The sequence below is a fragment of the Physeter macrocephalus genome, chromosome 16, assembly GCF_002837175.3.
Source record: "Physeter macrocephalus isolate SW-GA chromosome 16, ASM283717v5, whole genome shotgun sequence".
Lineage (NCBI taxonomy): Eukaryota > Metazoa > Chordata > Mammalia > Artiodactyla > Physeteridae > Physeter > Physeter macrocephalus.
The window spans coordinates 99,142,402-99,164,336 of record NC_041229.1 but is presented as its reverse complement, the minus strand read 5'-3'; the positions used below and the strand labels follow the sequence as shown (position 1 = coordinate 99,164,336).

General features: G+C 38.3%; 1 protein-coding gene across 5 annotated transcripts in view; it reads left to right on the top strand.

The window, feature by feature from the left end:
* The window catches only part of LPXN (leupaxin), a 43,250-nt gene that overhangs the window by 950 nt on the left and 20,365 nt on the right, over nt 1-21,935 (top strand). For 2 of the 5 annotated variants that reach the window (XR_003676357.2, XM_028477388.2), the window contains exons 2-4: nt 8,174-8,331; nt 13,650-13,696; nt 21,587-21,686. Coding sequence is in view for 4 of the 5 variants with exons in the window: in XM_028477388.2 (XP_028333189.1) it covers nt 8,174-8,331; nt 13,650-13,696; nt 21,587-21,686 (305 nt within the window). In the remaining variant the exon portion in view is untranslated. Of the gene's footprint in view, nt 1-107; nt 784-3,325; nt 3,420-8,173; nt 8,332-13,649; nt 13,697-21,586; nt 21,687-21,935 lie in introns of those variants that run through there. The other 3 variants (XM_007115638.4, XM_007115640.3, XM_024133115.3) reach the window with 3 other exon arrangements.

The following is a 21,935-nucleotide window of genomic DNA, read 5'->3' as shown; positions in this document are numbered from 1 at the left end:
GCGCGCGCGCCCGCCACAGACGCTCAGCGGACCAATCGGAGAGGAGGAACGGCTTCTTCGCCCCGCCCCCCGCGGTCTCTCACGCAGCGGCGTACCGGTTCCCTCCCCCACCCCTCCCTTCAACCAATCAGGAAACGGCTCCAAGGGAGCGCGCGAGGTTTTCTTCCCCGCGCACCCGTTCTCACCGTTAAACGGCTGCGTCTCGCGACAATGCCAAAGTGACCTTTCTCCCCCACCTCCGGAGCTCAACGCGCGCTAAGGGCAGTGGGAGGGGCAGGTCTCGCGAGGAGGTTGGTGGGAAAAAAACGCACCTCTTTCCCCGCCTCGCGCGCACCCTGGAATGGCTGCGCGCGCACCTGCCTCCCTAAGGAGCCGCTAATGCCACAAGGGCTCTTTCTATCCTTCTTCCTTAAGCCGCGGAAGTAGCCTCGGCGTTCTTCTGCCCCCACCCAGATCCCACTTTCCTGTCTGTAGCCTTTCTGTCCCCAGCGCCGCCAGGTCTTGCGGGGAGAAGGGGGAAATTTTTTTGAGCTGTCGCTTCTCCTTTAAGAAAAAAAGCCCCGTCGGCTGCCGGATGAAAGTCTCTGAAAAAATGGCGGCGGTAGGACAGAGGCGGGGTCGTGAGGGCAAGGAGGACCCGCCTTTTGGCGCATGAGCATGGTTAACTTGCCCAGGGGCATCCTGGGAAATGAAGTTCAACTTATCCTACGCCTTAGGAAAAAAGATACGAAGCCAGAGGCGGAGAGAATGCTGGGAGTATTTGACTGATGCGCGATGGGAAAGGTAGTTTACTCATTCCGCGTTTCGATTTTACTCTTCCGGGGAGGCAGTGTTAGGCCTCAACGCCTGCGCAGATCTGGCCACAATTGTGAGCCCAGTAGCTGGTGGCATTTGCCTGGCAGGGTTTCCGTAGTTTCGTACTTGGTGTTGGCGAACCATTTGTAGGGTGGATACGTAATAGCCCTTATGTTTGTCTGGTTAGGTGGCACTTCATCTGGGACCGGTTAGCGTTTGTATCTGCAATATTCGTCTTCTGTGTCTGACCCACTAACCTGTGAGCGTCTGGAGATCAGGGATTGAATCTGGTTCCGTTGGGTCCTAGGGGGGCTAGCACAATTCCTACCACTCATTTGATTCTTAATAAAAGTTTGTAGAAATAATTGTAGAATTGCTTTTTTACTAGATTTTGTCGGGGCCGAGGAACTGGTATCGGCTGCTTAACTTGGCTGTGGTCCCTGGGCTGGAAGGAAGGGAGGTGAAGGGTTGTTAGCGTGACCTACCCGGAAAACTGCAGGCCTCCCTCACACTCCCCACCCTGAAACCATCTGCTTCTGCGGTTTTTAAATGTTGCTGCACAGGAAGCATGGTCAGAATAGCAGCTTTGTCAGAAATTACTTTTCTCTCAGCTAGCATGTGAAACTAAATTGCCCTAACGCATCAAAGGGCGTTTCCGTTTGCTTATCTCCAAGTTGCATTTGGTGATGGCTGTGAGCTTTTTGCGTTGCTTCGTTTTTTCCTTTCATCCATTATAATCGAGGAGTGATTTGCAGGAACAGTTCTTACCCCTGGAAACTAAAGCATCCGGGGTTAAAAATCTCCAACGTAAGTGAATGGAAACAAGATCTCGGAATCAAGTTCTAAATTTCACATTAATCATTTAGTTAAACTGCAGATGGAGTCCAATATCTGCAAGACAAATGCTGAAGAGCATTTTTCCTTCCAGTATTTTGGCTCAGTTACCACTTCAGATTGGGCAAATGTTCATCTTCTCTGTTGAGTGTTTTGCACTTTCATGCGGGTAATGGCATTTCAGTTGTAAAAACTGTTTAGCATAGTGTGGATGGGAATTTTTCAAACCTATGTTTGCAGTGAGCAGACTTTTAGAATGGCACTGACATCCAATGGCTGCTCAAAGTAATGCAGAGTGGGATCTCCTTTACATTAAAAAAATTTTTTTTAAGCCTTAGAGTCACAATGGAATGGAGAATGAATGATTCCTTTAGATTAACCTTAAAATGACCACTGTGTTGTAGAGGAAAGATTACAGGCTTTGAAGTTAAATCTGTTATAGTAAGTAGCAAAGCCACCTGCTAATTATATTATCTTTAGCAAGTTTCTATTCCTTGTATCTATTTCACCACTGGTAAAAATGGGGATAATATCTATTTCACAGGACCGTAATTTTAGTTCTTTATGTACTGCCTTCTCATAGTAGGCCTTTCGTAATTGTTTTATTTTGTTCAAGGTGAATAAAATCACAGTGGTTAAAAAAAAAAAGTGAAAGTTAACCTCAGTGTCACTCTTTAGAGAAACTAAGACAATATAACTAGGCAGGAATTGTGCTTAATCGAGATGTCTGCAGCTTAGAACCTGGTGTCTTAAACCTTCCAGTTTCATTCTTCATGACCCCTATAGTTGTTTGCATTTTGAACCACTGAAATAAACTTGGCACTGAGAATCCAAATGTGAACCTGGTCCTGAGACTCCTGTTCTGCCTTTTTTTTTTTATCTTTTTATTTTATATTGGAGTATAGTTGATTAACAATGTTATATTAGTTTCAGGTGTACAGCAAAGTGATTCAGTTACACATATACATGTATCTATTCTTTTTCAAATTCTTTTCCCAATTAGGTTGTTACAGAATATTGAGCAGAGTTCCCTGTGCTGTACAGTAGGTCCTTGTTGGTTATCCATTTTAAATATAGTAGTGTGCCCATCCCACATTCCCTAACTATCCCTCCCCCCCACTTCCCCTCTGGTAACCATAAATTCAGTTCTCTAAGTCTGTGAGTCTGCTTCTATTTTATAAATAAGTTCGTTTGTATCTCTTTTTTTTTCTGCCTTTAATGGGTTGATGATCTATTCAGAAAACCAGGTAAGCACAATTTCTGGATAATTAAGCAAAATGAATTGGGTACTAGTTAACTCTGATGGAAATTTTATGAAGGAGATAATGCTTCCGTGGTCCCTCAGGGGAAAAAAATATCAGATTCCTTCATGCACAGTTACAGCAGGATACCCACACTGGGCAAAAACACAAGTGCAAATCTGCATTCCCATGAATTCAAGATGAATCCAGGCACATAGTAGGTTCTCAAATTTTTCAAAATTAGTTTTGATTCTTTATCACCCTGGCCAATGCACAGCCAGAACTCAAATCCAATTACTCCCCTTTTATGTCAGGCTCATTTTTTAAAACTCTGACCTACAAAAAAAAAAAAAAAAAGAAAGAAAGAAACTCACCAAATCAAAAGAGAGGAAGTGCTAGGCAAATACAGGAACCAAAAAGGGTTATAGAGGCTGCTTCACGCTGGCTCATTCAGTTCCTTTGCGGTCCTCTTCTTCAACACATGCCAAAAGAGTTCCTCACAACCTGTGGTACCAGAGCATCTTGGGTGTGTGACAATGGAAGAGTTGGGTGAGTGAGAAGCTTCTTGGAGGAGAAACTCTGAGGGAGTGAAGACTTGGCTTCCATCTCCATGTGTGGTGGGGTATACTTCTAGCCAGATGGAGGATAGTGTTGGAAGATTTTATTTTCACTTCTTTCCTGACCTCAGGCCAACCAAGAGTGAAGCATGAGGAACTATGTTATTTTGGGGAACTATGGGTTTGCTGTTTGCAGAGGCACAATAGGCAGAGAATTTGGTGCTAACCACAGAGTAAACTCTGCACAAATACTTTTGGACTGAATTGTGATTGAAATTGTCATTTTATTATGAGCATTTTGCCTCTTGGGAGCTGCTGGAGATCATAGGGTGGTCACAGAGTTGGCAAGTTCAGAGATGTGATTTGGGGGGAAAAAGAAAAAGGAGGGGGGTTAAAGGGGGTTATAAGAAGAAATGGAATAGAAGTACAAGAATGAGGGATTCGCAAGGGTTGGAGAAAGGCCAGAGCGGTTTCATTTGTTCCATGGTTTAGTATTAAATAAGACACAGCACTATTACTCCAGTGCTTTCATTGCTAAGATTTTATTGACAGCAATTCTGAAGGAACAGATTACCATGGCCTGCAAATATGATACCTCCTTCCACTCCAAAACAATTGAAACCAGCAGTGAAGCCATTGGCCACACTGCTCAGAGAGATCCCTGATTTCAAACCTTTGGAGTAATGTAAGGTCTGTCATTCTTGGGACTCATTCCATATCTTTTGCCAACTTTTGTTGCTGTCATCCTTACTAACACTGAGTCACCTTTACCCAATGTTCAAGCTGCATAATTACACAGTGTCCTGGGTTTTTGTATGTTTGGGGTATGTCAAAAGTGCAAATGACAACAACAAAAAACATCTTGCATGTTGTCTTTTTTTTTTTTTTTTTTTGCGGTACGCGGGCCTCTCGCTGTTGTGGCCTCTCCCGTTGCGGAGCACGGGCTCCGGACGCGCAGGCTCAGCGGCCATGGCTCACGGGCCCAGCCGCTCCGTGGCATGTGGGATCCTCCCGGACCGGGGCACGAACCCGCGTCCCCTGCATCGGCAGGCGGACTGTCAACCGCTGCGCCGCCAGAGATGCCCCCTAAAGTCTATTTTGATAGTTGGCGTAGAATATATTTTGGATTTGGGGTAGACTCCCAGTTCTTATCCTGTGTGAAGGCTGGGGAAGTTCACATTTCTGTACGAGTTCCTCCAGAGTCCAGTTCTGCTTTTTTATTTTAGGGATACCTCATGGCTTTAATGTAGGTAATCGGCAAGGGAAGTAATACTTATTCAGTGACTTAAGCTGCATTTGTACATATGTTAATCATTTTAGTGTTCCAAGCAAACTTCTGAAATAGGTTTTATCCACTCTTTTTTTTCAAATGAGAAAACTAAGAAAAACATAATATGTTCAATGTCACTCATAGGAGCATCTGACACCAAAACCGATTACGTGACAAGGTGTTCTCCTATTTTAGCAGTTTGTTGGCTCTGGTGTTCCAGCCAATAGGATAACCCAGATAATTTTAAAATTTTTTATAAAGTAGATTTGCGCAGTTTTGCATTTCCTCAGTAGGATGAATGGCAGAGAAATTTGATCCAGGAATGTGGAAAGTACCAAGTGGCCTGGAAGGTAGCATTCATGTATGTTATCCAGGTGGCTAAACCTCATTAGGCTGTTAATAGCTACACCTCAGTTGCTTCTTCAAATTGTCATCAGCTCAATAACTACCCAAAAGACTGAGGGTGGGTGTTTCTTCTCCAATGTGGAGAAATAGCGTGGAGGACAAGTCAGCCCAGGCGGGCCAATATTTCCTCTCTGTAGTACTGCCCCCAAGGTTAGTAGTTTATATCCACCCAGAAAGTCTTACCTAAACCCTCATTACATGGGGATGCTAGATAACGGGGAAGCGCGAGCAGACTCTGGCTCTGAATGAAGTCGTTACAGTCTAGTGAGACCCTCAAGACACCTCACTGACTTCCCTTCCTGTGAATGTTGACACTTTGATTTCCACAGATGAGGCGCTATGAAAACGGACTGCAGCGTGTTCAGTCTGATACCCGCCACCCTGCACCAGTAGTCCCGTATTTATCATGCTGAAATTAGTCATCTTCAAATTACAGCATCTGGCCAAAAGGGAGATAATCTCGGGGTGTTGGTGATATGTACACTCATAGGAAACAGGAAAAGAAAGGCCTGTTAACTCACGACCCAGAAAGGAGTTTTAGTAACTGTGGTTAGCTGGCGCGTCTAAGGGTAACCTTCTACTCTTAGTGATATGGTTTGCTTCTCTTGTAGAGGGTCTTCCCTCTCCCCTCATCTTTATTGTAAATGCCTTTTTTTTTTTTTAAAGATTTAATTTTATTTATTTTTGGCTGCGTTGGGTCTTCGTTGCTGTGCTTGGGCTGTGCTCGGGCTTTCTCTTGTGGCCAGCGGGGGCTACTCTTAGTTGCGGTGCGTGGGCTCCAGGCACGGAGGCTCAGTAGTTGTGGCGCACAGGCTTAGTTGCTCTGCGGCATGTGGGATCTTCCTGGACTAGGAATAGAACCCGTGTCCCCTGCATTGGCAGGCAGATTCTTATCTGCTGCACCACCAGGGAAGTCCCGACTTTTTATTTTGAATCCAAGAGGAACCATGACTTCTGTTTGGAGCAAAGCTTAGGAAATAGAAAAGAAAGAAGCTATATCTTAATAGAGGGCTATAGAATAAAAATTTGGATCTCAGAGATTTGGCATTCAGTTTGGCTAGTAAAGTCCTGAGAGAAAAAGTTTTACTTTCTGTTTCTACCTTACTTTTTCTTTTCTTTCCTCTTCTTTTTAAAAACCTTTTATTATAGATAATTTTAAAATTTACAAAAGGAAAGAAAATAGTTAAAGAAATCTGATGTACCCATCAGTCACCTTAAACAATTATCAACTCTTGGTTAATCTTATTTCATGTACACATCCACCCATTCCTTCCATTCCTAGATTATTTTAAAGTGATTTCACGCATTATATCATTTCATATGTAAATATTTCAGCATAAATATATATATACATTTATACAAATAACCATAATACCATTATCATATCCATAATATCCTTAATAGTAATTTCTTAATGTCGTGAAATACCATTATCACACCTAAAATATTAACAGAAATTACTTAATATTATCAAATATCCTATCACAACTAAAATAAGTTAACAGTACTTACTACTTACTGAATTTTCAGTCACTGTTCAGTATTACTAATTGTTTCTTTCTTTCTTTGTTTGGTTTGTGCTTGTTTATTTAAGAGTCATACATTGAAGTCAGTTGTCTCTTATGTGTCTTTTAACCTAGTGGTTCCCCCTCTATCTCTTCTTTTCCATTGCAGTTTGTTGAAGGATCATTTGCCCTGAAGAGTTTAGCTCAGTTTGCTTATCTCTAAAATGGTGGATAAAATTCATTATATTTGTGAGCTGGATTCTTGAGAAAGATCTGTAGAGGATTTCATTTGTCAGAAATGTTTAGATCTTTTCTTATGCCATTAAGAAATACCCATCCCCGAATATCTGAAATAAATTAAAATCTTTTTTTTAATGTCCTGTAAAGTTCATTTTCCTCATCTGAAGACTTTAGAACTAGGCAGATCCTTAGAAATAATATAATCCAGTGTTTTGCAAAGTTGAAAAACTACAATCTGTGGTAAGAAATCCACTGGAGATCTACTAGTGGGTCTTGATCCACAAATTAAAAAAACACTGTTGTGATACAATTGCTTTATTATGTAGATGAGGAAACAGCTTCAGAAAAGAAAGTGTCATGCCAAGATGATTCAGAGAATCCCCATGGAAATGGGGTCTGGAATTTCTGACTTGCAGGGGCCAGGGATCAGATAGCCCAGGATCAGCCAGGTTCTGCACTCAGTAGCAGTGTGCCCTTAAGCAAGGTATTTGTCTCTTTCTTAATCTACAAAGTAAGGACAATGCTATCACTTGCCTCAAAGCATTAGGATGAGTAAATATATAAATATATAATTAAATATATAAGAAGTATATACACTCCTGAGCACAATGCCTGTCCTATGTTAATTTTATTATTAACATTAATTCCCTCAAAACAGAAAGGTAACAGTGTAATACTCATACAATAAAGTCCATTGGTTTTTCCCAAGAAAACTACAAGAGAAACAAATCTCAGCTGTTTGGATTGCAGCATCTTGCTTGACTTTGCAACATCTGTTTCCCCTCCAATCCCTTTTTCTCCCCACACCTGAAATGACAGAATACTTATACTTTGCTTTGAGAATTTTGTTATGTGCTGAGGATATAAGAAAAAAAATTATCAGGATTAAGAATAAGTTTTACTCTACTGTTATGTTTTGGAAAACTGTAATATAATTGCTTATATTTTTCTGATGGAAAAAATATGTAGCATTTACGTTTTTCTAATTGGAGATCTTCGTGGGTGATCCACTCTAAATAAATGATAAAAATGAATATGCTGCAATATAAAAAGTCAAATTGTAGAATAAGGCTATGAAATTGAATGCAACCATAGGAAATAAGAAGCAGGCTACAGTATGCAGAGGGCATTAAACATCTCCTGGTAGAATAGACCATATTCTTGAAGTCAAATAAGGAGTAAGGGAGGATGTTTGAATTTATCCTTCTCTTAAGACCCAAGAGAAGAAGGAGATGAATGGAGGCACAGTGGGGATATTTAAGAGGATAATTGTTCCAGAAAACGTACATATTCTATGTCATGATTCCCTTGTATCTTTTGATATAGATGCCTTGTTGGAGGAACTGGAATACTCCATCCTCCAGGAGAGTGATGAATACTCCAACACAGCTTCTCCTCCCCTGGATCAGCATTCCAGAAAGGAGAGTAACGATGCTGAGACCTCAAATGCCCCTTCCATTCCGGATGACTCAAGTCCCTTTCCGGTAACTTTTCATTTATTGGAGTACCTTGAATATAGATATTTGAGTGCATTTCTGAAAATTAATTGTATCTTACATAAAATGATGCAAAAGGAAAGTCATATATCCAAGAAAGAGAAAAGAATTACTCAATGATAACTTAAAGGTGGTTGTTTTCAGAAAGAAGAGGAGAATGGAGAAAAATCATCGTAAAACAATAAACCTTTGAGAACTTTTTTTTTTTTTTTTTCCTGAGGGCCTGGTAACAGTCAGAGTATTCCCTAATTCACTTGGGATAGTCTGATATCACCATCTGGGTATCAGAGATGCATGTTGCAGTTTGACTGGAATGGCACTCAGTAAGGCCAGAGGTCACCTGGGCAAGGCCAGGCAGCAGCTCAGCCAGATCTTCTCAGGATGACTTTTTAGGATCACCACTTTCCAGCTCTTATTTTCTGCTGAATATATTAGGAAATTCAATTAGTATATCCAGAGATGACCAAGCTCTAGGGAACCAACACAAACTAAACTCATAAAAGATTATGTATAAAAAAACCCCAGAAATCCAATTTATTAATTTCTGGTTAAGTTTAAACTATCAAGTAGAAGAGATACTAGTATTTGCTGATATATGTGTTCCCTTCCTATGGATAAGTCTACATGCATCTACTTTATGATTAGAAGGTTACTTGATGAGAATGGATTAGTGTAAAGAGGAATTAAGTTGGTGCTCTTCATATCTGGTGTTTCTCAACTATGATATTCTGATTCATCCTTGTACACTAAAGGAAATCACCAGTAGCACAGACTTGAAATTGGAGCCTATGGGTAGGTTTCCCTTTTAACTGTTCTTCCTTCCAGCTACATACATACAGTTTTTAGGATACACATTTATATCTCTACTAAGGAGCTATTGTCTTTGTTCTCACTATGAGATTATAGCCATAGATTCCTAACTGATCCCCTATCCTGACCGCCCCCCTGCAATTTATTCGCCAAAAAGCAGCCAGGATAATCCTGTAAAACTTAAAGCAGATCATCTTATTCTTCTACTCAGAACCGCATGAGATGAATTCTCATCTCATTTGCTATAAAAGCCACAGTCTTTACACTGACTTTATGGGGTGACCTATGTCTTGGTTCCCTTGGAAGAGCCTGGGTTTATGCTTATTTTCTTGACATCCTATTACTGACTTTACCTTTTACCCCAGGTTTTCCATTTTTTGTGTGTGTGAAATTTTTAAAATTAGTATTTGCATTAAAGTAAACCAGCATGGATTAATAGACCTCCATTTGGTTCTTCTAGCTTCTCTCACAGTCTTGTGTAGTAGCATGTAAAACACACGTGCAGTGAACAGAGTTCTTATTTTATTGTAGCTGGATCTAAAAGACTAATGACCACTTGTCTCTCATTTCCTGATCCTGATAAGACAAAATCTAACTGACAGCTCCCTTTGAAGGATAATGTGCAAGGTGCTGGCTGTTAAAGCTAAGAGTTCAAGCACAGCCGTCAGGGGCAGCTAACTCCTCTGGTCTTAGGTGGTGGCAGGAAAAACCTTGAGGTTTTTTTTTCCCCTGATGGCCACTTGGTATAGCACCACTCATGCTGTGCTGTGGTCCATGTGGTGGTCTGTGAGATGTGGGGAGCCTCTTCAGGGTCCGAAAGAAATATGGGAAATTGTGACTTAATGTCATACAAGTTGTGTCTAGGAAATAGAGGCTGAGCATTCTTGCCATAGAGTACAGTATAATCTAAATGTTCTTGTTAAATCAGTTTTGTCACTAATTGTATATTAAAGTTATAACTGTTAGTTTTATTATTTGGTAATGCTTTTAAATTTTGCAACAAATGCTTTCAGCAGCGTTTGGCTCAAACCAAAACCAAAACTGCACGTTTAACTGTCTCAAGAAAGTTGATGATGGGACTTCCCTGGTGGTGCAGTAGTTTAGACTCGGCGCTCCCAATGCAGGGGGCCTGGGTTCGACCCCTGGTCAGGGAACTAGATCCCACATGCATGCCACAACTAAGAGCTCGCATGCTGCAACTCAGGAGCCCATCTGCCACAACTAAGAAGACCCAGAGCAACCAAATAAAAAAAGTAATAAAATAAAATAAAGTTGATAACGGATGTGTAATCTAAGTATTTGTTAACATTTACCATCCACTGTGGGGGGAATAGAATTATCACTGTCCATTTGAAAACCACAAGACACAAATATGGGGAAGAAGCATCAGGATCTACTTCAAAAATTAACGTCTAATTTAAGAAGAATGGGCCAGCAGATGATAATTCAATATGTGAAGCTGCAGGAGGTATGTTTACATGTCATTGAAAAGCACACCTTTCCCTTTGGATCAAATTACTCTTCTAAATTAATTTTGCTCATTTTCAATTCCAAGTTTTCTTGTGCTTGTAAGTAAAGTGAATTGGTGATGATTAATTAATTGATTCCCTTTGCAAGCCGTCACATAATACCAGATTAAATCAATTAGAGACCTCAATTAGAAAATTTAATGTCAGGGGCTTCCCTTCCCTGGTGGCGCAGTGGTTGAGAGTCCGCCTGCCGATGCAGGGGACACGGGTTCGTGCCCCGGTCCGGGAAGATCCCACATGCCGCGGAGGAGAGGCCCGCGTACCGCAAAAAAAAAAAAAAAAAAAAAAAAAAAACCAGCAGAAAATTTAATTTCAAAATGGTTTAATTTTTACATCCAATTCAAAGAATCAAAGCAAAATATTTAGAAGTTCATTCTTTTGTCTAAAATGAGATTGTTAATGCCATTGTAAATTTAGTTGAAAAGTTCAACAATGGAGATAAAATGTTGTTTTGGGGGGGTGATAATACTAATACAGATTTTGGTGGAGCAGAGCATAGTGGTAAAATCAATGTTCTTACATACTTAAAAGCCTATGGAGCAGATATGTACTTGGAATTGGTTGTGATATGCACAAAATTCATGACTGCATCCAAATAAGCTTTAGTATTCCACCAATCAAAATAGAAACTGCAATTGTTAAAATTTACAAATTATATATGTATGTATATTTGTACACAATCAGAGTATATATATAGCTCATCTACAAAACTTTTGTGACAGAAGCTCTTGTTGAATGTAAAAATGTATTAGCATGGCTGTATGTATTTTCTCTCTTCATTGCCTGTGAGCCTGAGCCTTTGAAAAACCACTTTGTAAAGCAGCCTAAATTTAGGCCACATTATGTGCAAAATCAGTTGGAAATATTTAATCGAATTATTTAATGAATGTAGCATGAAAAGTCAGCTTTTGGAGTTTTTAACAAGTTGCAATTATGTGAAACAAAGCTTACAAAAAGGAAGAAGCTCAGATTTCTCCCTACAAAAGCCTGGGAGGAATTCAACAAATCAAAAGATGAAAGTTCAAATGGTTTAATTACTTAACTTGAAAATCGTGCTTTGGAAACATCTTGACTTTGACGGACCTCCCGATTTTAATTGGATAAATTTATCTTCCCACCGCAATGGGATGAAATTGTAAAGGCCTATGATTTTGCCGTATCTACATTTGATGAAGTGTTAAAAGGCATCACAAATAGAGACAATTTAAGAGCTCTGTCCTGTAAAAATATTATTGAAGAAAGGTGGGCCGAGTGGAGGCAGAAATACAGCACATGTGAAAATATTGGAGCTGAAATAATTACACATTTTAATATAAAAAATAGAATTCAGAATATCTTCCATTTAGCAGAATCTGCTCTGAACTTACAGGTTCATCAGCATCTGGAGAGAGAGTCTTTTCTCAGTTAAAACTATTATGGGCTATGGAGAAGCAGTGTCAACAATTTCAAATATACTAACCATAAAATGAAGCTTTGTAGAAGGTTGCAATTTTATAAAAAATATAAAAATAAATAAGATCATATTGAAAAGAAAGACATTTTTCAGAAAAATTTTCACATCACAACGTTAAAGGCAACAATGGCTAAGTAGCCAATTAAGGTATATATAAATATATCTATATCTCAAGAATAATTATTTACTTATGCTATTTTTAAATGTTTAAATAATCAATATGAAAGGTTTAAAGTTTTTTTGCTTTCATGTTCATAGCTGTGTGCCATTTAAAAATATTCTAGAAAATTTTATTTGAATAGAATTAGTTTATTGGTCTACCAATATAATAAAATAAAATTTTGGTCCATAAATACATATTTAAAAAATTAATGTAATATTAATTATTTTTTAGTCCCCTCCTTCACTCTCAAAGGTGTCCCAGTTTGAATAATGAATTATATGGTCACCCTACTTGCATGACTTGGCCCCTTGTACTCTTTGCCCCTGTCTCACTGGTTCACTCGCCTCCTATCTGCTCCATAGATGCTCCAGGGTGCTGTCTATCTGGATCATGTTACCCTTGATATCTGCATGCTTCCCTCACCCCCCTATAAGCCCTTGTCCAAGTGCCCCTTTCTCAGTGAGTCCTTCCCTGACCAATATATTTAGAAATGCCATCCCTCCCCCATTTCTTATCTCCTACCCTTCGTTAATTTTTATTATTTTTTTACATATTAATTTATTATCTGTTTCTCACCACCATAATGTAAGGCTCAGGAACATTTCTGTTCCTTTGTTTTGTTTTGTTTGTTGACTCCTGCATCCTCAGCCCTGGCACATGACAGGCACTCAGTAAATATTTGTTCGTGAAATAAACTACTGGCCAACTACCCTTTACAGTCGCTCATTATTTCTTTTGGTATGTTAAATTTAATTGTGTTATAGTCTTCCCCTAGACACCATCCTGTCTAGTTAAAGGGGCTTTGCTCTGACTCATTTTGTTTGTTTTATGGTTCTTTTCTGAGTACGATGACTTCTCTATGTCAGTTAGGGCAGGGAGGGGGACACCGTATTTGTTCACATGCCAGCTACTGTGCTTAGAATTTGGCCTTTCTCTGTGGGATGGCTGGTACTCCTCTGCCTTGTGAAAGGAGATTTCAGAGATAGGCTAGTTATCGTCCCCTTTAGCAGCTAAAAACATCTTCTACTCTGGGTGTAGATAAGTACCAACATTTTTTTTTTATTTAAAAAATTATTTTATTGAGGTATAGTTGATTTACAATGTGTCAATTTCTGCTGTACAGCAAAGTGATTCAGTTATACATATATATATGTATTCTTTTTCATATTCTTTTCCATTATGGTTTATCACAGGATATTTTTTTAACATCTTTATTGGAGTATAACTGCTTTACAGTGGTGTGCTAGTATCACAGGGTATTGAATATAGTTCTCTGTACTATACAGTAGGACCTTGTTTATCCAGCATCCAACAGAAATTCATTCTTTCTTCTCTCACTTGTATGTCTTAGGTGCAGCTCGTGTATACTACCAAAATCCAGGAGCCCCATGTCCACAGGTATTTTTTAAAAGTAAATATTTAAAAAATTGTTTATTAGATCATTGTTATCACCTGTGTTTGCACCATAATTTGCTTTGCAGGTGTTTATTATTGGAATTCCTACTACCCTCCCCCTTGTTCCATGATCTGTGAGCAGAGGTGGATTTCTGCCCAGCTGACTGGGCAGTTTCTCAAGGAGCCTGGCTTTTAGACGGGTTGTCCAGGCTGGTGGGCTCTGCTATTCCTTTTACCACCTGAAAAAGTGTAAATAGTCCAAGTCACCACAGATGTTTTGGCCCCGCCATTTCAGATATCATGCTTCAGTTCACAAAAGAGAAAACACCTAAAGAAATTTCAGCAAGATGCCGACAAAATCAGACCTAGGATCAGGGCTGCACTAAAACAGTGTGTCTCCATGGAAGATTAATGAATATATACTTCTTTCCATATTTGCTCAAAATTTATTTAGTGGTGGAGGGATTTCCTTTTAATAAAAGTTACATATTGAAACAGATCCACTTACTAAATTATCTCTTCTGGCCAAAGCAGAATTGACAGTCTAAAAAAATTAATAGGCCACTTTTCCTGTTCTCTCTTCAGTTATAGCTTGCAATTTTTTTAAAAAAGTGAGACAGCATTCTGGGAAACAAAGGGTTTAAAATGTAGACAGTAAAGGTCCATGCTTGGTGAAGAGTACTACACCACATATGATTTGGTTTCAGAATTGCAACCAATAGTGCACACACGGTGTAAAAATAAGGGAAGGACCTGTGCTGTCTTTTGAAGTCTTTTTACAACTCCCCACTTTAAGGCACTTTCTACTTTGATGAGAGTGAAGCCAATTTACTAATACATATGCCAGCTTATTCCAGTTCTAGGAAGCTGCCTGGTGGGCAAGTCTCCTAGGCCTTCCTGTCTCTCCCCCTTGTAAAAAAATGAAAACAAAGCAAAACAACAACAACAAAACAGTACCTGGTACACAGTAGGCTGTAATTTTTTTTTTAATTGAGGAAACCAAGACTTTAATGGAAATACTAATAAACACAGGAACGTATACGATGAGAACCAGCCCAACCAACAGCCATTTTCCTGTATATCTGACATTGTGATCAGTTGATGGCATGCCAATGGTAACTTATTGACACCCCCTCCTCTGTAGTACAAATCTGTGATCTATTTCCCATCAGACCCCTTTCTCCCTCTTCTCTTGCTCTGCTCTGTACTCCAGGGGAGCTGAACCCTGCAGGTTGGGTTTTCCAGGCTCCAGAGTCTGTAGGCTTTTACTGGTTTCAACCAATGGGAGGCACTGTGGAGAGACTGGAGGGTGAAAGGCAGGGAAATTTAGGGCCTTTGCTCCCCCAATCTCTCTCTCCACAGTGTCTCTGTCAGCAGTTATATCTACTTTTATGGCTTCAGCTGGAGAAAAATAGGTCTGCCGTGGTTCCAGTTTATGCCTGTTAACGTGGGCTCCTGGGCTCTGGTAACTTTGCCTCTTTGCTTTGTCCCTTTGGCCTCATGGCTTCCTGCTGTAGCTAATCTCTGGGTTCCCTCAATGTTTTCTGTTTGCTTCTTAGCTCTCCCATCACCTGTGTAATCAAATTTCTGGATTAAATTCCTTCTTCTTACTCCTAGCGTTTGTATTTTCCTGAGTGGACCTTGATCGATGTACTTAACCATTACTGAATGATACTTATTGTGTAGATCTGAGTGGGAGAGTGATATGAAATCCAGGTGGCCTAGTAAATATGTAATGGACTGATACAAACCCGAGGCTGCTATAATTAAGAGCCAACAAGGCTCACATGTACAGATGGAGCATGAGACACACAGGAAGAAGATTCCTGCATTGTTTCCACCATTTCCTCTGGCTGTGGCTTAAATTAACCAGACATTACTTTCAACTTTAAAAGTACCAATACCTTGAAATACTAGTCGTGAATATAATATGATAGTATTTAGAAATGTATCTTTTATATAAACAGAAATAATTTTGGTAAGAATAGGGAGGGAGGGGCTTCCCTGGTGGCGCAGTGGTTGGCAGTCTGCCTGCCGATGCAGGGGACACAGGTTCGTGCCCCGGTCCGGGAAGATCCCACGTGCCGCGGAGCGGCTGGGCCCGTGAGCCATGGCCGCTGAGCCTGCGCGTCCGGAGCCTGTGCTCCGCAACGGGAGAGACCACAGCAGTGAGAGGCCCGCGTACCAAAAAAAAAAAAAAAAAAAAAACAAAAAAAAAAAATAGGGAGACTTCATAAATATATTGCAGAGGAATGAATGGGGAAAAAATGAAGCCCCTCACTTGAGAAGTCTGGATTTTTTTAAACGCATCTCTTGTATTTGTATTATTAAAACCTCGGAGTAATGAAGTTGTTGCTGATGGCATGCTAAGCGCCTGTATCATCTTCAGTAGGTCTGGGGACAAATCAAAGGAGCTCTGATTTGAGGTTTCTCTCTTTTCACAAACATTTCCTGTAGTGAGGCAAACATCAACTCTTCAAGGTCTGTCATTTCTTATTTAGAAGTTTATATTGTTGACTCAATTACTCTTAGGGTATTTTGGCAATGATCTATTTCTCTTTATACACTGCACTAGGAGTCTAGTTAGAAACCGGTAAGAGTTCTTTCAATAGCACAAGTATACCCCACCTGTAAGATGGACAGGTTTTTAGGATTATGCAGACCCATATAAGAAACTACATTTATTCTACACTGGGGCACAGGGCAGAAGAATGTGTTCCCAGTCTTGCTTCCTTTTGTATTTCTAAGACACATGCCTGTGGCAGCAATTACTAAGGGATTATGACTGAAAAGAGTTGTGAGAGAGAGCTCCTCTGTACTTTGTTGGAAGCCTCCAAGAACTAAATCAGTCACCTGACCATTTTTGTGCTTAGATTAAACACCCCTACTCCAAAAACAAAAAAAAACAAAAAAAACCCCAAAAAACCCAAACTTATGTGGGGCAGGAGGCCATGTTGGACCTAAAAGACAGTCTTTTAAGAAGGGAAGAGATCCACTTCCTCCTAAATTTTCTTTGTTAAATAACTCAAACTGAGTCAGTAGCAGGACATGTTGTACCCAAGAGATAGTCTTTTTTTCTTAACAGAGGAAGATAAGCATCTTCCTTCTACTTTTTCCCTAGCTGATAAATACATAAAAATAAGTAAAGTAGTAAGACTTTGTTGTCATTTTTGGAAACATATTTAGTGAAAGACGTAGAATATTTGGTTTTATTTATTGCTTTGTGTGTGTGTGTGTCTCTGTCACACACACACACACAGTTTGGTGGGTTGTTAGCTAAGCTTCTTGGTTAATGTTGATTGCAAACATTATTCCAGAGTCAGTTACCTATCTAACCCAGTGATTCCACTTCTCAGAATGTACTCTATGGAAATAAGTATCAAATATTTATGTAGCAGTATTGATTATAACAGTGAAAATCAGAAGCAATATAGGTGTCTAACAATAAGTGATTGATTTAATAAATTATGGCACATTATGCATTTGAAAACTATATAGCCTTTATATATCATTTTAAAAGATAATTTAGTGATAGAAAACACAAGCTTCACAGTCTGCAGGCCCAAACTCTGTTATTTGCCATCTGTATTGGGTAGAGCAAAGTTTTTGACTTCTCTAGGCCCCAGTTTTTTCATCTGGGAGTGATAAAACTTACCTTTAAGGTTTTTATGAGGATTTAAAGAGAACATGTGTAAAACCCTTTACAGAGTGCCTGGTGTAGTATACACACTCAATAAAAGTTAACTATTACGTTTGCAAAGATAAGGATGTGCATAAGGTTATGGAAAAATGTTAACTTTAAAACATGAAAAAAACAGTAATATTCAAATTTTCTAAAATCATACACAATCATAGAAGAGTGTGAAAATATAAGCCAGCATGTCTAGAGTATTACCTGCCTCTCAAAAGGAAGATTATGTGTGGTTTAGTTTTTTCTTTGTATTCCTCTGCAGTTTTAAAATGTTCTACATTTAACATATTAATTTTATATTTAAAAATAATTTTAGTAGGACTTACAACACTGTAACTGTATTAATGTAGTATACGGAAGGTTGTTTATGGAATTGTTATTTATGAATGTGTGCATGTGTGTATAACTAAGATATACGTGAGAATTGTACTGCTGATGCCCCATCTGCCACCCCTACCGCCTCATCTGTTTTCATCATTGTTTCTTTTCTAGTATAGAGGACCTTTGTTTTGAAAATACAACTTCATGTACACAATTATTTTATAAACTCACGTATATAAAAAGTCAGAGAGGTACCTTCTGCTTAATATTGCTGTAAACCTAAAACTGCCCTGAAAAATAGTCTTTAAAAAAAGTCAGAGAAGGGACTTCCCTGGTGGTCCAGTGATTAGGACTCTGCGCTTTCACTGCTGGGCCCGGGTTCAATCCCTGGTTGGGGAACTAAGATCCCGCAAGCCACGCTGGCACCACCAAAAAAAAAAAAAAAAAGTCAAAGAAACGCAAGATATACAGGGTAAGATGTGAGACCACCTGCAGTAGAGTCTGTCCTCCCACCACCTAATTACCAGCTCCTTAGGTAACTGTGCCGGTAGGTATGTCTCCTTACAGACCTTTGTGTATGCATATTCATACTTATGCATCTGTGCTTTTAAAATTACATAAATGGAAGGATATTTTTCATACTGTTCTGGGCCTTGCTTTTTTAAGTTAACAATATAAATTAGAAGTCTTCCTTAGTTCATAAAATTCTATGTCGGCATTCTTTTTAGCAGCTGCAGGGTTATTCTATAGCATGGGTGGACCATAATTTATTTGACTATATTTTCATTTAGTTTAGTTTTAATTTGCTCATGAAAACTATTCTGTTTCTGTGTTTTAAGGAATGTTCTTGTACGTATATCTTTATAGATATGTCCAATTTTTCTGTAGGCTAGAGTCTTAGAAGTGAAATTGCTGCATCCAAGGGTATATGCATTTGAAATATTGATAGATACTGCCTTGCAAAGGGTTTTATAATTTATGTAGCTACCTATAATATATGTAAATGTATCTGTGTAGAACTAACCCTGACTTTTGCCAACACTGCATATTGTCAATCTTTCAAAACTTTGATTCACGGGAAAAAAATGGTATCTCACCATTTAATTTCCATATTAAAGATTGAGATTGAGTATATTTTTATGTAGTAAACATTCAAATTTCTTTTTCTGAAACTAACTTTTTTTTTTTTTTTTTTTTGCGGTACGCGGGCCTCTCACTGTTGTGGCCTCTCCCACTGTGGAGCACAGGCTCCAGACGCGCAGGCTCAGCGGCCACGGCTCACGGGCCCAGCCGCTCCGCGGCATGTGGGATCTTCCCGGACCGGGGCACGAACCCACGTCCCCTGAATCGGCAGGCGGACTCTCAACCACTGTGCCACCAGGGAAGCCCTGAAACTTACTTTTTAAAAAATCCTTAGCTTAGGTTTCTTTTGGGTTATATTTTTACTATTGATTAATCAACTTTTAAATATTTGAATATTGTTTATGTTTTAAATATTTATTCATGTTAAATTTTTTAATACTATCTTTATCAATATTTTTTCTTTTTTGACATCACTTCAGAGTTTTATGCCTTTCTTAGGAAAGTATCACTCCAAATTATTAAAAAATCCTCCATTTCTTCTAGTACTTTTGTTTAAACATTTACATCTTGAATTCATTAAAAACACATTTGTGTGTACAGTGTGTTAGGGATCTAAATTTATTGTGTTCCAAACAGGTTATCATGCACCTTGATTCTAATAGTCTGTTTCTGATTATTTGAAATGCCATGTTTACCATATGCAAAGTGCTCATGGTACCAGAGTCTGTTTCTGGGTTTTCTAGTCTACCCTACTTTTGATCTACTTGTTTGTTTCTTTACCAACATCACACAAATTAAATTATTATCACTCTATAGGATACCGCATCTACTGGGACAAGTTATCCCTGTTGTTTTTTTTTTCCTTCAAGATTGCCTTGAGTGTTCTCGCTTGTTTTGAATTTTAGCATCAGCCTATTAACTTGAATAATTCGATTATAATTTTTGTATGGATTACATTGAATTTATAGTTTAATTGGGAGAAACTGACATCATATTATGCATATTTATTTAGGTGGGTCTTCTTTTTAGTGATTTTTCTTCATAGAAATCTTACACATTTCTTGTTAGATTTATTCTTTAATACTTAATATATTTTTTTCTTGGTATTGTGAACACATTTTTCTCCTCATTGGATTTTCAAATCAGTTACCCCTGGTCTATAGGAAAGACACTAATTATTTCATTTTATTCTTGTATCTAGTAGCCATCCTGATTTTTAAAAATTCATTATAATAGTTGTTATATCATTTATCTGTCATTTTCTAGGAATATTATTATATATTTTAAAAGAGTGAGAGTGCTTTACGTTTTTCTTTAAAACATATAAATCTCTTAGTTTTACTTTTAAATGCATTTGCTAATGCATTCTGGAATAATATTGGAGACTAGCAATGATAGTAGGAGCCTTGTCCTCCTCTTCCCTTAATTAGAAATGTGTTCAGTATTTGACTATTAAATATGAGGCTTGTTATCGATTTTTATAGACATATTTTGTCAGGTTATGGAATTTTTCTTCTCCTCAATCTTCAACAACAGGAATGGTGGTTAAATTTGTTTTCAATTGCTTTTCAGTACTTCTCAATATGTTTATAAAGATTTTCTCTTTTTCTGTTAGTATAGTGAATTATAATAATCCTTTGTGTAATGTTGAACCATTCTTGGATGACTGGTATGCACAGTACCACACACACACACACACACACACACACGTACACCGTTCTGTCTTTGGTTTTAGTACCAAGTTTCTGAGATATTCATTGAACCTACTGGGTGATTTTTCTATATTTTATTATGTACTTGGTAATTTATACAACGCTCCCAAAAAGCTGTTAGTTTTTTTGGTTTGTTTTCTGTTTAATTGACTTATGCTTTTATTCATTCTGTTTAATTATTATTTTATTTTTTATTTTTTAAGAGTCTTGAGTTAGATGTTTCATTTGCTTCTGGTCTTTTTTATTTTTCAATATTGCACCTAAGTCTATTTATATTTTTCCTCTCAATAACATTTTGCTTTCACCTCTGAAGAGGATGTGTGATTTTATAGCTATTTCTAAATAGTTTGAAAATTGTTAATTTTTTCTTCCTCCCAAGAATTACTTAGAATTACTTTATTTTTACTTAAGTAGATAGAATATGGTCTGTATGATTTACTTCTTAGAATTTATTAGACTCTATTTTGTGTCCTCACACGTGGTTAATTTTACTAATGATTATGCAGGTATTTGAATAAAAATCTGTTTACTGTTTCTGGGGCCCATGGACCAATGTCTTCTCTGTATTTATTTATTTTTATGTATTTTATATATTATATAAATATTATTATGTGTTATAGAAATATATATTAAACATATAAATATATAGTATATATATTATATATTTATTTTTTGTCTTTCACTTGACAATAACTGAAAGAAGATATAATACTTTATAATTTAAAAAAGAATGCTGTTAAAATAAAAAATACACATTGGACCGTGGTCTTCAAACTCTTTCCAGAGGCCGCTTATTTCCTGGTTGTTGGGGGGAGAATGGCCACCCAGCTACAGGTCTGGCACTTTTCTTCATGCACTTGAGAACAATAGTCAGTTTTTGAGACGACCAGAAGGAAACATGGAGACAAAGGCAGGGAGACCTTGTTCGGATGTTTAGTACCTATTTTTAAAAAATAGTCTCTGTCTCTAGTTTTAGTCATATCTAAGGGGTTAATAGTTAAAACTGCGTTTTCTAGTATTTTATGCATGGCCTAACATTTATTTGAGTTTTGATGTGTTGGTATGACTTTTGTTTTCTCCCTGTAGTGAGGTACAAGAGCCAAAGGAATCACCACCACCTCCTAAAACCTCAGCAGCTGTGCAGTTGGAGGAGCTGATGGCCCACCTGTGTGAAATGCAGACCCAGGTGAGCACAGTCCCTGTGATACAGCCTTCAGGGTCTTATCTCTGTGAACTCAGCTCTGCATTCCCCCTTGAGAAACTCCCCTAAGTCATTATTCATTTTCCCATACTAAATTTAATTCAATGGATGAACTCAAATTTGTACTATGTATTTTTTTTAATTGAAGTATACTTGATTTACAATGTGTTGTATTAGTTTCAGGGGTACAGCAAAGTGATTCAGTTGTGGGTGTGTGTATATATATATATATAC